Source organism: Calonectris borealis, chromosome 22 (genome assembly GCF_964195595.1).
Source record: "Calonectris borealis chromosome 22, bCalBor7.hap1.2, whole genome shotgun sequence".
NCBI lineage: Eukaryota > Metazoa > Chordata > Aves > Procellariiformes > Procellariidae > Calonectris > Calonectris borealis.
In genome coordinates this window covers 1,081,602-1,094,772 of record NC_134333.1, presented here as the reverse complement: position 1 = coordinate 1,094,772, position 13,171 = coordinate 1,081,602, and the positions used below count along the sequence as shown (strand labels likewise).

The 13,171-nt window shown below is 42.8% G+C and overlaps 1 protein-coding gene and 2 pseudogenes across 1 annotated transcript; 1 reads left to right on the top strand and 2 right to left on the bottom strand.

Moving 5' to 3' along the window:
* Positions 1 to 13,171, bottom strand: part of LOC142091706 (von Willebrand factor A domain-containing protein 5A-like) — a 521,312-nt pseudogene that overhangs the window by 298,422 nt on the left and 209,719 nt on the right.
* The window catches only part of LOC142091600 (epimerase family protein SDR39U1-like), a 334,998-nt pseudogene that overhangs the window by 291,055 nt on the left and 30,772 nt on the right, over positions 1 to 13,171 (bottom strand).
* On the top strand, positions 8,329 to 12,155 carry LOC142091659 (olfactory receptor 4N5-like). Its single transcript, XM_075171054.1, has 2 exons — positions 8,329 to 9,228; positions 12,075 to 12,155. The coding sequence occupies exons 1-2, from the start codon at positions 8,329 to 8,331 to the stop codon at positions 12,153 to 12,155; spliced, it is 981 nt and encodes a 326-aa protein (XP_075027155.1).

Here is a 13,171-nt window from a genome sequence, read left to right as displayed (position 1 = left end):
TATATAGACACAAAAACTATGTGTAAGTTTGTATATGTGTGTATAACACACTTGTTTAATAAGAGATAACGAAATAAATAGTTACAGTTTAAATGTGAATAAAAAAAGAAAGAGGTTGGGGACTACTGCTTTACACTCTCTGCTGAACAAGTCCTAATGTGTTTGTGGGGATGGGGAGGGGGCTTAAAAGGGATGGGTGAGCACTGAACAGGGTGGGGGTACATGAAGAAGACTGAACATGTCTGCAGGGCAAGGGACCAACCCTCTGAGGATAATCAAGAGATCCCCACCTCAGGCAAGGAAGAGATCAGTCCTGAGTCTGATCAAGAGGCTCCCTGACATGGCCTCAGACAAACAGGAAGACCATGCAGTATTACTGGGGCAACCCTTGGTCTTTGTGCTGTGCTGCAAGGTACAAGCATCACTGCCCACCCAAATGGAAGGCCAGGAAAAAAAAGTGAACTTCACAGGAATATGTATATGGGGACTACAAGAAGTGTTATTCTATTCCAGGGAACACCAGGTGCCCACGAGGGCTCTTCCTTCATCATTGCAGGTGCAGAGGGCCTGGCAGGTTTCAGTGAAAGTGCAGCAAAAGGGAAAGAATAGATTGGTGTTTACCACCATGGGAAGGATGGGGGGAAAGAGTGCTTGAGAGAAGTACACTTTTATTTTGGCCATGCCAAAATGGGCCATCAGGCTGTCAAAATTCTCAAAGATTTGGGGTGTCCAAGAGGCAATTGGATTTTTTTTTGTACATGAAGGGATAGAGACTAGTAAAATCATAGTAATGTAGGTTTTCATTGAAGGGTGTTAGTAATATAAATAAACGACAAAGAGCCTACTGACAAAAAGAACACCACTACCTCTGGGTAGCAGAGGCATGTACAGTTCCTCACTAAGAACTCTGTGAACTCCACATCTGACTTTTTTCATAGTGACCTCCTCATGCTCCCATATAGGCCTGATATTAAATCCTCCTGCTGTTGTCATGTGGTCTATCTTTTGCTGTGTCATCTAATAAAAATACCCAAAGGTTGCCCCAGTCACAGGGTTCGTTCTTCTTTTTTTATGATAGCATTTGCCCATTTGAGAGTCACTGTCTTATAACTCATGATGGAGTTGAGTATTTTCCTTTTCAGCTGTGTACACAATCCACTGAGAAAAGGGTGTCAAAGATCTCTTTTTCCTCTAGCGATGATGATTTGGGGGAAGTTGTACTACAGTGTTACATTTAAGAAAAACCAACTGCTGTGTGGCCATGCAAGTAGAGGCTAGCACACTATGCTGAAAGGGATCTAAGTTACACACCTTTACATTTTCATCACCCTCTCCCTCATAGAATGCGAGACAAGTCATCACCATAATCTCATTCATAGAACCATAGAATCATAGAATATCTCAAGTTGGAAGGGACCCATAAGGATCATTGAGTCCAACTCTCTGCTCCTCCTGTATGATATGCAAGGCTCCCTCAAAATTTTGGCAATAGAAAAAGACAAAAATCTTCTCCTAATTGATTGCATGTTACAGGAAAAATTTCTCCTCAAACACCACGCCGTTCACCATGTAATATTCTGGGTTTGATTTTTAGCAGTGTTGAAAAAAAATGGAAGAAATAATGTTTGCAACCCGCAAATCCCAGTGCTTAGGGAAAGCTGCTTAGTTTCATGGGAAAAAAATTTTAAAGCATCTATGAAATATATATTCAGGCTGGGAACTTGTATACATGTGCACTTTCCACGTTGGGTGATTAATAGCATGTCCATTCTTTCATTTGGAAGCTATGAAGTAGCCATCATAGCCTTTCCTTATTACAATAACGTCAGCCAGGAGGAAAGTCTGGACAAAACACAGGTGAATTACTTTTTAGGAGATAAATGACCCATTCTAAAAGGTTCCCTATATTCATATTGCTGACATTAACAGTGGGACAATATAAGGAGTTGTACATGCTGACAGCTCCACGAATACTCTGAGAACAATCACCGTGTATAAACAGCTGGTGTATATGGTCAAAAAATCCATCTACACCCCAAGCAAAAGTTTTATGTAATGGTACCCGGTCTAAGTTAACAAATCTATACTCTTCTACATATCTCCTAACCCCAGACCTCTGAATCTGCCACTCCACCTGCCACACATTTCCATGGAAGACACAGGCTGTGCTCCTCCTCCTCTATCTTCCCTGTTGCGGTAAAACTAGAATTTCATTAGGGCCATGGAGTGCCAGAAGTGGCCCTTCCTGGGAAAGAGACGTGTTGTGATCTTCTGGGAGCACAGTCTCTTGCTCAGTAGGGAAATGCAGTCTCCTGAAAGCCCTTACATGTGTTTTCTTATTATTCACATTTAAACTTCAATGCTGTCATGGTTTAACCAGAGCTGGCAACTAAGCATCACACAGCCGCTTCCTCACTCCCACCCAGTAGGATGGGGGAGAGAATCGGAAGCGTAAAAGTGAGGAAACTGGTGGGTTGAGATAAAGACAGTTTAATAGGTAAAGCAAAAGACACGCGCACGCAAGCAAAGCAAACCAAGGAATTCATTCACCGCTTCCCATGGGCAGGCAGGTGTTCAGCCATCCCCAGGAAAGCAGGGCTCCACCATGCATAACAGTTACTTGGGAAGACAAACGCCATCACTCTGAACGTCCCCCCCTTCCTTCTTCTTCCCCCAGTTTTTAATTGCTGGGCATGACGTCATATGGTATGGAATATCCCTTTGGTCAGTTGGGGTCAGCTGACCCAGTTGTGTCCCCTCCCAACTCCTTGTGCACCCCCAGCCTACTCGCTGGTGGGGTGGGGTGAGGAGCAGAAAAGACCTTGACGCTGTGTAAGCACTGCTCAGCAGTAAGTAAAACATCCCTGTGTTATCAACACTGTTTTCAGCACAAATCCAAAACATAGCCCTGTACTAGCTACCATGAAGAAAATTAACTCTATTCCAGCCAAAACCAGCATAATTCCTTATCTGTTCTAAACAATTATATTATCCATACCCTTTTATGAATATTTATATTTGGTTTTAAATATACATGTGTAAACATATTTGAACACAGATGTAAATGCGTATGTATGTGCATGTGCATGTGCATGTGTATATATGTATATCCTGGCCCTAAGAAAATAATTAACCAATCACAGGGCATTATTTTAAAATCATATGTGGTATAAGAGCACCAAAATCATCAGCCCCAGAGGCAAGGAGCAGTGAAGTTACCCAGCCATGTGACTGGAAAATGGGCAGGACTTCCACATCAGGTGGGACGTGACTGTGAGTGTGGGGTGGGATTTCCACTGCCAGGTGGTGTCCTGGCACTTGTCACTTCTCATCCCGGATAAACTTTGTGTTTTGGTTAATCATGCAGAGAGGGCAAGTTGTACTGAATTGCCCTCCATCTTAAAGGAAGCCTCAGAAATCCTAGAAAACAGCGAATTAATCATTTGACATATGTTGCTGGTGCAGTATTTGATGCTCCACTATAGAATCACAGAATGAATCTTTATCATTGTTGGATTATGCTGCTTCTTTAATTTAGCTTCCAGCATTGACCTTTTAAATGTCTGTGTTGGGTTTAATTTTTTGTTAATGTTACAAAGGGATTTAGTTAATATACATGTATATAAACAGTATGTAATGTATACTGTACATTAAGTAATAATGTATAAATACACAATGGAATTAATTTCACTTAACTGCAGCCATGTAGATGGTATATCTTTAAGTCTGAGCTACCCATTCTTTGTAGGCAGTGAAAAGAAATAAGCACCTCCCAGTCCTGATTCATCTGACCCCTGGATATACTGCCAACACAAATTAAAAGAAAGAGTTTGGGGAAAGAGAGAGAAACAGAGAGAGAGGGGCGGGGCAGAGGGAAATTGTTGAGTTCATTTGTTTTACACTTCCTGAAAGTATGTATCTTTGTCGGTGGACTATGGAGAACTCATCCTGAATACCCATAAAATGAATACAGAAAATTAAGTGATCTGGAGAATTCTAGGTGATGGCTTTCCATCCTGTACATTCCCAGATGAGAACGTCTACAGATTATGGGAAGTCAGAGGTTGCGGGTTCATTTGTTTCCCAGAAGCAAAGATTACCAGTCATTTAAATGCAGAATTAATCATGAGATCATAAAAAAGTAGGTTGTAAAGTACCTCTAGAGGTCACCTGGTCCAGGAATAATATATGTGGAAATAAATAATTAACAAATACTAATAAATAATTACAAGTAAAGTCATACACCTTAGAGCTTTTATTAAGACCCGTGGGCATCCGAGTTACCGCTCCAAAACCACAGCTGCTGCCACAATTATCTAACCTTCACCCTTGGAACGAGAAACAACCTGCACACTCTGAAGAGACAAAGAAAGCATTATCTAGAGGATGAAAAGAGACAAAATCCTCTCCATCCTCTGGCACACAATGTTCGCCCTCTGTCATCAGGTGGTGAGTGAAGCAGCTAAGGTCACAGGCAGTCTGGTTGCAGTCTCTGGTGCTAGTGCTGACAATTGGGCAGGGAGACAAATTGCTGTGAATGGGTCTGGCGTTTAAAAGAACCGAACCTCTGGTACATGCACAGCAGTACTAAATACATGGAAGTGTGGAAGAGGATTCATGGCCAGAAGAGCAAGACTTCAGGTCAGAATGATGGATTACCAACAGAGCTCCTGAAAAGGAGATGCATATTGAAGCTCTGAGCAGGTGTTTGTAGGATTTTAAAGCTGGGATTGCAATAAGCTTCAGAAATACAGAGTCCTGGTGTGGAGTGAAGCTCGGAGGTGGGTAGCTGAAGAGCTGCTAGTACTTGGGAAGGACTTGGGAAGACAGGGCTTTAAGAGATGTAGGGATTAGGGGAGTTTAGGTCTCAGCTGTCTTGCATCCACACATGATTCAGGGAGGGCTGATAAAACCAGTGTCAGTAAGAATAACCTTGAGAGAACTCAGGATCAATGAGGAAGAGAACTGTCACAGGCAATACTGTACTCATCCCAGTACAAGGACTTGAGATGTTGACTGCTCACATTGCCTGAGGATGAAGGACACTTGATCTTGAACTACGGATAACAAGAAGGGTGAGAACTTAACTTCAGGGAAAAGGGACAGATACTTGTTTTCTACTGAGTTTATCAGTAAAGACCTTAAACAGAAATTGGGTGTTAGTATTACTGTGATTGGACTAGTAATGAGTGATTGTCATATTTTGCTTAGACTGCCAAAATGTTAATGAGACTAACAATGAAATTTCTTGGATCAGCACGTATTCTTTGGTGCCCATGACCAAACTGTGTAGGTAATAGTGGTTAAAAGCCCAGAATCTCACTTCGCTTAGATCCACAGGTGAACATCAGTATTGCCTTAAAGAATGGTAAGCCACCCTCTGATGAAGATGTTAGCAGATCCAGCAAGGATTTAATCATCCTCCTCCTCGCAGCAGATGAAATTTGTTTCTGTAGTAGTTACACAGTCATTGAGGCTCAGGAATTCCCTATCAGTCAGAAATAACGAGCGGATAAATTCAGAGATTATTGGTACAATTCATCTGTCCAAAGATAAAGATACAGTTAAAAATCTGAGCTAGATGTGTAGAGCAGAATTCAAATAGTCAGTCATTGTCTGAACCACTCTGATGGCACATCTCGGACATCTCCACCAGATCGGCTGGTGAGACGTAGGACCATCCTTCTAGACCAGACATGGAGGCCAGGCAGGTTATTCCGGAGCATGTAAAATCGCACTCCACATCTGTGTTTAGGACCTGGGTTCCATCCCTACACTTCCTAAGAGGAATTGTATCTTCTTCCTTCTACTCTGTCCCTCAGGTCACTATGTTGACTTATTCAGATGCAGATACCTACATCAACAGCATTGTAAATTGTGCAGTATGAACACCCCCATAAATAACTCATGAAAAGATGGCTTCACTGTAGAAAAGACCAGAAGGAGTCATCACACTCACAGATTCTGATTCTCGGGTCCCCTGTAAGCGGTTTCTTTTTGAACTAAATCATTTAAAGGGGTGAAGAGAGACAAATGAAGAAGTGCATTATGTAGCTTTCCTGGTAAATTTGTTTCCAGTAATGAAGACAAAAATGCAGCAGTGAAAATAGGAAGAAGGAATAGACCCGAGTTCAGAGCAGCCAGTCTTCATCACTGTGGAAGGGAGATGGGGTAAACCACAATCTGCAGCTGAAGAGTGCAGAGGATCTGGATATAGGCAGACTGATAACATCAGGGGAGTATGTAGAAGAACTGGGAAATATTTACCACCTATTCAAAGTGGTGTGGCAGGAAAGAGCAAAGAGGGAGTAAACTCAATTGGTTCTTTGCTGGTTAGGGCTGAACAACCCAGAGAGTAGTAGATACTGAGCTGTGTAGGAGAGTCATAGATGCAAAGCCACAGAAGTCAAGTGCAACCACAGAAGTCTCTATAACCAAGTAGAGGTGAAGGGAGAGTGTTGTTTCTGCATTAGCTGGATGTGTAGGATATGATACGATACAAGACAGCGGAGTGGAGTGGTAGGTTCCTGCAGGAATCTTTCTGTCATGTGACTGAGATGGGAAGAGACTGGAGCTGACCAAACCACTCAGAGGGAATTTAAATTGAGGCAAAGAGAAACTCACCGCCAGATGGATAAGGATTCGCAGTCAGATGAGAAATTAAATATCGGTCAATTTATACACACATCCAGCACAATGAGACCTTTGGTTGTCCATAAAAGAAAGGAAGAGATGGAGAAAACAAAGAATGTCAAGAAATCTTTTAATTTCCAGGCATGACGTGAAATTTTGACTTTTGACAAAAACATGAAAAAGTGACGTAAGGAGTGTTTTTTTCTCGTTTTTATTCCTTTCTTACTTTCCTTTCCTTTTTTTTTTCCTTTATTATGAATTTTACTACTTTTTGCCACTTTCTCCTCCTCTCAGTTGTTTTTATTTTTTTAGTTTCCACTATCAGATTTCATTTCTCACTGGTCTCAATAAAGGATCTAAAGTAAAACTGTTCTAAAACTAAACAATCCTTACAGGTCTGAGCATTTTCTCCCACTAAAGAATTTTCAGTATGCTTTATTCTCTACCTCAACATTGCTGGTGAAGTTAGTAATGCAGTAATGTGCAGACGCCGTCATGCAGACAGACATACCATCTTTGTAGCAAAATGGAAGAAAAGTGTTAAAAAAAAACTGGAGGCAAAAACTCACATAACTTTCTCCTGACCCAAAAGAAGAAAAAGAAGTTGGAGGAATGAAAGAACTTAGATAAATGGAAAGACTTTTAAAAGAAATCTGACCAATTTTTATGGTTTTCTTCATGAGGGAGGTGTCAAAATCCACAGATCCTTTCAAAATACACGTAACTGAAATGATTTGATGAATTCTATCAAAAAATGTCAGTTTGCTTGCCAGACTGCCATCACGCCAATTCATGCTGGATTAATTTCATAGAGATATTTAGATAACTGGGCTTTCTTTATGTTTCCAGTGTTCTGTTGACTTCGTTGGAAAATTAGACACTGCTGTGGGATTTCTCTGGAGAAAGGTAGAAGTCTGAATGTGATCTAGACATCCTCAGCTCCCTTGACAGACAGTTGGAAAACTGAAATATTTTGGAAAATACTTTTAACTGATATATGCTAGAGAAAATTTAGGATGGAATGAGTCATTCCCTGGTCTGGCTATACTGACATAATTAAGTATAAAGGGATTTAAAATTGTTTAATTGCAAACAACTTTGCAGCTGTCAGATGAAAGCACCTGAGGGATTCATAAACCTTCCTTCAGATGTGAGTGACCTATACTTAGTTTCCTTTCATAATCAGTGGATGTGATTTAGCTTAATTGTGTAATATCAGAGTGCACTTTGTCTAGCTTTGTTTAGCTGTCTACCTTAGAATTAAATCTGTCTACCCTGGAAGGAGCTGCTTTCGTCAACTGGAGAGGCAGTAGACAGGACTAGCACAGATAAAGGCATCTACACTGTAAACCACAAAAATTAGCCTACCCATGGAAGAATGGACTGATATTTTATGACCTATATTCCATCCAGGTGCCAGTTCCCAGGGCACAGAGAAAACAAAGAACATCTGATAAAATGCGGACATTTCCAGTTTATATTTCCAGTAAAATGCCCAAGTTAGTGGGAATCTAAATTACTGGCTTTCAAGTATTTCACCCTTAGGAGTTCCCTAAAACTAGGAAATGGGAAAAAGGCATGCATTTTAGACACTCTAAATATGCCCCATACTGTTCAGACATTTCTGTAGATTTGCACTGGTGTTTGTTTTTTACCATGATTACTGTCTGTTTTTCAGGGCTCTGCAGAGTGGAAATGGAGCACGAGAACTATACAGTAGTTACAGAGTTTGTTCTGTTGGGATTGTCCCAAAACCACAAAGTCCAGATGATTCTCTTCTTCTTCCTGCTCTTTTATACGATCATTCTGCCAGGCAACATCCTTATCATCCTCACAATTCAGGGGGATTCCCAACTGGGATCACCCATGTATTTTTTCCTGGCCAATTTGGCATTCTTGGACATCTGCTACTGTTCTGTGACCCCACCCAAAATGCTGGCTGACTTTTTCTCACACCATAAGACCATCTCCTACAGTGCCTGCATGGCCCAGCTTTTCTTCCTCCACTTCTTGGGAGCAGCTGAAGCTTTCCTGCTCCTGGTCATGGCCTATGACCGTTATGTAGCCATTTGCAAACCTCTTCATTACACCAGGCTTGTGAACAGGGGGGTATGTTGTGTCCTGGTTGGAGCTACATGGGGTGGGGGCTTCATCCATGGCATCATTCTATTTACTCTCAGCATCCACCTCCCCTTATGTGGTCCCAACATCCTGGACAACTTCTTCTGTGATGTCCATCAGCTGGTCAAGTTGGCCTGTGCCAACACTTACATAGTGGAGCTTTTGATGTTCCTCAACAATGGAGTTGTTATAGTCATGTGCTTTACACTTCTCCTAATCTCCTACACTGTCCTGTTGCTAAAGCTCCGAACACAGACCTCCAAGGCAAAGAACAAAGCAGCTTCCACCTGTGTTTCCCACATCATTGTGGTTTTTGTCATGTGTGGCCCAGCTATGTATATCTATGGTTTACCTTTCCAAGCTGTACCAATGGAAAAAGTTGTAGCTCTTTTCCATACGGTCATCTTCCCCTTGACTAATCCCATGATCTATACCTTGCGTAACAAGGAGGTCAAAGGCTCAATGTGGAAGCTGGTCAGCAAATACATACTTTGCTGTGGAAAATTAAAAAAAAATATTTTGAAGTAAATAAGTCCATGGAACCATGCAATTGCCACCAATACTGTGCACATGTTCCAGTTCATGATAGACAAGTAACACAATGGCTTATAGATGGCCACATATCAATCAACTGTCATCCCTACAAGGCAAAAAGCCATCGCAGCAGCAATGAAATGGAAGAAGAACATCTGGAGGAAGCACTCATTGAATGAAGTCATTGTGTGTTGAGTGAGGAGACCTGACAGCAGTTTGGGAGTATTGACTGAGGAATCACTGACATCAAGGAAAGCCAGGTTGGCCAGCAGGAAGTGCATGGGTGTGTGGAGCTGGTGATCAGCAGCTACAGTTGCAATGATGGTCAAGTTCACCAGCCAGGTTATCACATAGATGAGAAAGAAGGTCACATAGATGAGAAAGAAGATCACATAGAGACAACGCTGCAGCTTGTGCCTCTGTGTCAGGCCCAACAGGACAAATTCTGTCACAGTGGTGGTGATGTTCTTTGATTCCATTCTTTGTCCCTGCACCAACAACAGCAATACAGATGGTTATAAACATGTATTGGAGTATAGAACCATTAAAATGTAGAATAATTTAGGTTGGGAGGGACTTCTGGAGGTCATCAAGTCTCACAAACTCTGTGGACCTGTTCAAGTATATGGCCAGTCTCATGGAAAAAAATAAAGAAACAAACAAAATCCCTTATATTTAGTAAGAATTTAGCATGTTCCAATTAGCGTCTGTTGCCTTTCATCCTGTTGCTGTACACCTCCAGGAAGAGTCTGGCTCCATCTCCTCTGTATCCTCATCTCATCAGCTGGTTACAGACAGAGATAAGGTCTCCCCTTAGCCTTCTCTTCTTATGGATGAACAAATCCAGTTCTCTCAGCCTCTCCTTGCATGTCATGTGCTCCAGCCCAATGATTAGTTTGGTGGCTCTCCAAGGAACTCACTCCAGTATATCACTGTCTTTCTTGTCCTGGAGAGTCCTGGACTGGACACAGTACTGCAAATGGGGTTCACAAGCAATGAATAGAGGGGTAGGATCATTTCTCCAGGCTAGCTGGCTAGACCGTTGCTAACAGAGCCCTGATGTGTATTGCCTTCTTTGCCACATGAACACATTGCCATCTCCTATGCAGCTATTTGTCTACCAGGGTCGTCTTCTGCAAAGCTGCTTCCTAGACAGGCAGCCACTAGCCTCTACTGATTGCACAGGACTGTCCTTTCCCAGATGCAAGATGTCATATTTACTTTTGTCAAACTTTATGATGTTCATGCCTGCCTATTTCTCCAAACTGTTGAGGTCCCTATGAATAGCAGCCTTGCCATCCAGCATACTGACTGCTTTCCCCATTTTGGTGTCCTCCACAAACTCACTCAGAGAACATTACATCCCATCATCCAGCTCATTAATGAAGACATTAAACAGTATTGACGACAGTATTTATCCCTGAGGGACACCACTAGTTACTTCTCACCAGCTGCACTTCACACCACTGATATCCACTTCTTGAATTCAGCAGTTCAGCCGATTTTCCATCCACCTTATCATTCATTTAGCCCATATCCCACCACTTCGGTGATAAGGAGGCTACGGGAGACTACGTGCTTGTTGTGGTTTAACCCCAGCCAGCAGCTAAACCCCACGCAGCTGCTCGCTCACCCCGCTCCTCCGGTAGGATGGGGGAGAGAATCAGGAGGGCACAAGTAGGAAAACTCCCGGATTGAGATAAAAACAGTTTAATAATTGAAATAAAACAAAGTAGAACAGTAATAATAACAATGAGAACAACAACAATAACAGACTATACAAAGCAGGCAATGCACAATGCAATTGCTCACCGATCGATGACCGCGTGTCACGAATGGAGGGGATCCCCCTCACACCCCTGGTTTTATACTGAGCATGATGTCACATGGTATAGAATACCCCATTGCCCAGCTGGGTCAACCACCCCAGCTATGCTCCTCCCCCACAGCTTCCCCTGCACTTGGCAGAGCAAAAAGAGAAACAAGAAGGCCGCGGTGCAGGCACCACCCAGCAACAACCAAAGCATCAATGGGCCATCAACGCTCCTCTCATACCAAACCCAAAACACAGCACACCCCCCAAGTTACTGGGAAGAAAGTTAACTCTGTCCTAGCCAGAACCAGGACAGTGCTAAAGTCAAGGTATACAACGTTCACTGCCCTGCCCTCATCCACAGTGCCAGGCACCTCATCATGGAAAGCTATGAAGTTCGTTGGACATGATTTGTCCTCGGGATATCCATTGTAACTCTTCCCCATCACCTTCTTGTCCGTCATGCGTTTAGCGATGACCCCATAATCTCCCAGGGACTAAGGTGAGGCTGATCAGCCTTAGTTCCCTGCTTCCTCCTTCTTGCCATTTCTGAAGATGGATGTGACATTAGCCTATTTCCAGTCATCAGAAACCTCCCTCAGCTGACATCTTGAAGATGATAGAGCACAGCCTTGCAGTGACATGAGCCAGCTCCTTCAGCACTGTAGGATGAATCCAACCTGGTGCCATTGTCTTGTGCAGGTCTAATTGACTTAAGCTATCCTTATCTCCTTCAACCATGGGTACAGTTTCACAAACTCAGCTAGAAAGCTCACAGACCTAAGAGGCCTGAGGGCAAAGCTTACTATAGAAAACTGATGCAAAAAGGCATTGAGTAAATCAGACATTTCCACATCCCTTGTCACTAGGTTCCCAGCCCCACTAAGCAATGAGTCCACATTCTCCTTAGTCTTCCTTTTGCTACCAATGTACTTTGAGAAACATTTCTTCCTGCCCTCACCTCCCTTGCAAGTTTCAGCTCCAGCTGAGCATTGGTTTTTCCTGTCTCCATTCCTGTAGGAGCAGGCAATGTCTCCCTGTTGTTCTGAAGTAGCCTGTTCCTGCTTTTACCTTCTGTATTAGGTCCTTTTTGTGTTAGAGCTGCCAGGAGATCCCCGTCCATCCATGCTGGCCTTCTTTTGCACTTGCTTGACTTACTGCAAATTTGAATGCATTCCGTTCTGAGGAGGCTGACATTGAAGAATAAACAGTTTTCCTGTGCCCCTTTATCCTCCAGGGCCGTTTTCCTTGGGATCCTCCCAAGCAGGCACCTGAACAAGCCCAAATTTGTTCTTCAGAAGGCCAGGGATGAGATTGTGCTGTTTCTTTTGCTCAGTCTTCTCAGAACCTTAAACTCCACTGTCCTATGGTCGCAACAGCCAAGGGTACATTCAACCTTCACTTCTTAATCCAGTTCAGTGTCCTTATTTCCCTTCTGAAATGACTCATCAAGTTCATAATAATAATGCAGTGGTAAATATTGCTGTAGAAATTCTTAGTGTTTGCTCATGTTGACACTTTGTACCAGAGCATCCTTCTACACATCTTTTTGAACACCCTCCCTACCCCATCCCTGGATTTAAAGAGCGGTCTGCTCTTTCACATGGGTTCCAGGTAGGCACAGTTTCCATTTTATCTCAATAAGATTTGCAATCCTGAAGCCCCAGGCTTTAAAGCACAAAGGGGACACAAAAGTCATTCAACTGAAAAGCACAGTCAAGGGCACAGTGTTACACAGAGAAAGGCTCCAGAGCTTCATCACTGTCACTGCATGGATCACAGAATCATAGAATCATAGAATGGTTTGGGTTGGAAGGGACCTTGAAGATCATCCAGTTCCAACCTCCCTGCCTTGGGCAAGGATACCTTCTACTAGATCAAGTTGCTCAAAGCCCCATGCAACCTGGCCTTGAACACTTCCAGAGAGGAGGCATCCACAGCTTCTCTGAACAATCTGTTCCAGTGTCTCACCACCCTCACAGTAAATCTAATCTAAATCTATCCTCTTTCAGTTTATAACTGTTACCCTCACCCTATCACTGCACTCCCTGATAAAGGTTCCTCCCCATC

Excerpts from the sequence above, each read along its gene's own strand:
- LOC142091659 (XM_075171054.1), top strand. The coding sequence starts at position 8,329 with ATGGAGCACGAGAACTATACAGTAGTTACAGAGTTTGTTCTGTTGGGA. Across the intron at positions 9,229-12,074 it reads AAGGCTCAATGTGGAAGCTG|TTTCAGCTCCAGCTGAGCAT; the intron begins GTCAGCAAATAC and ends CTCCCTTGCAAG.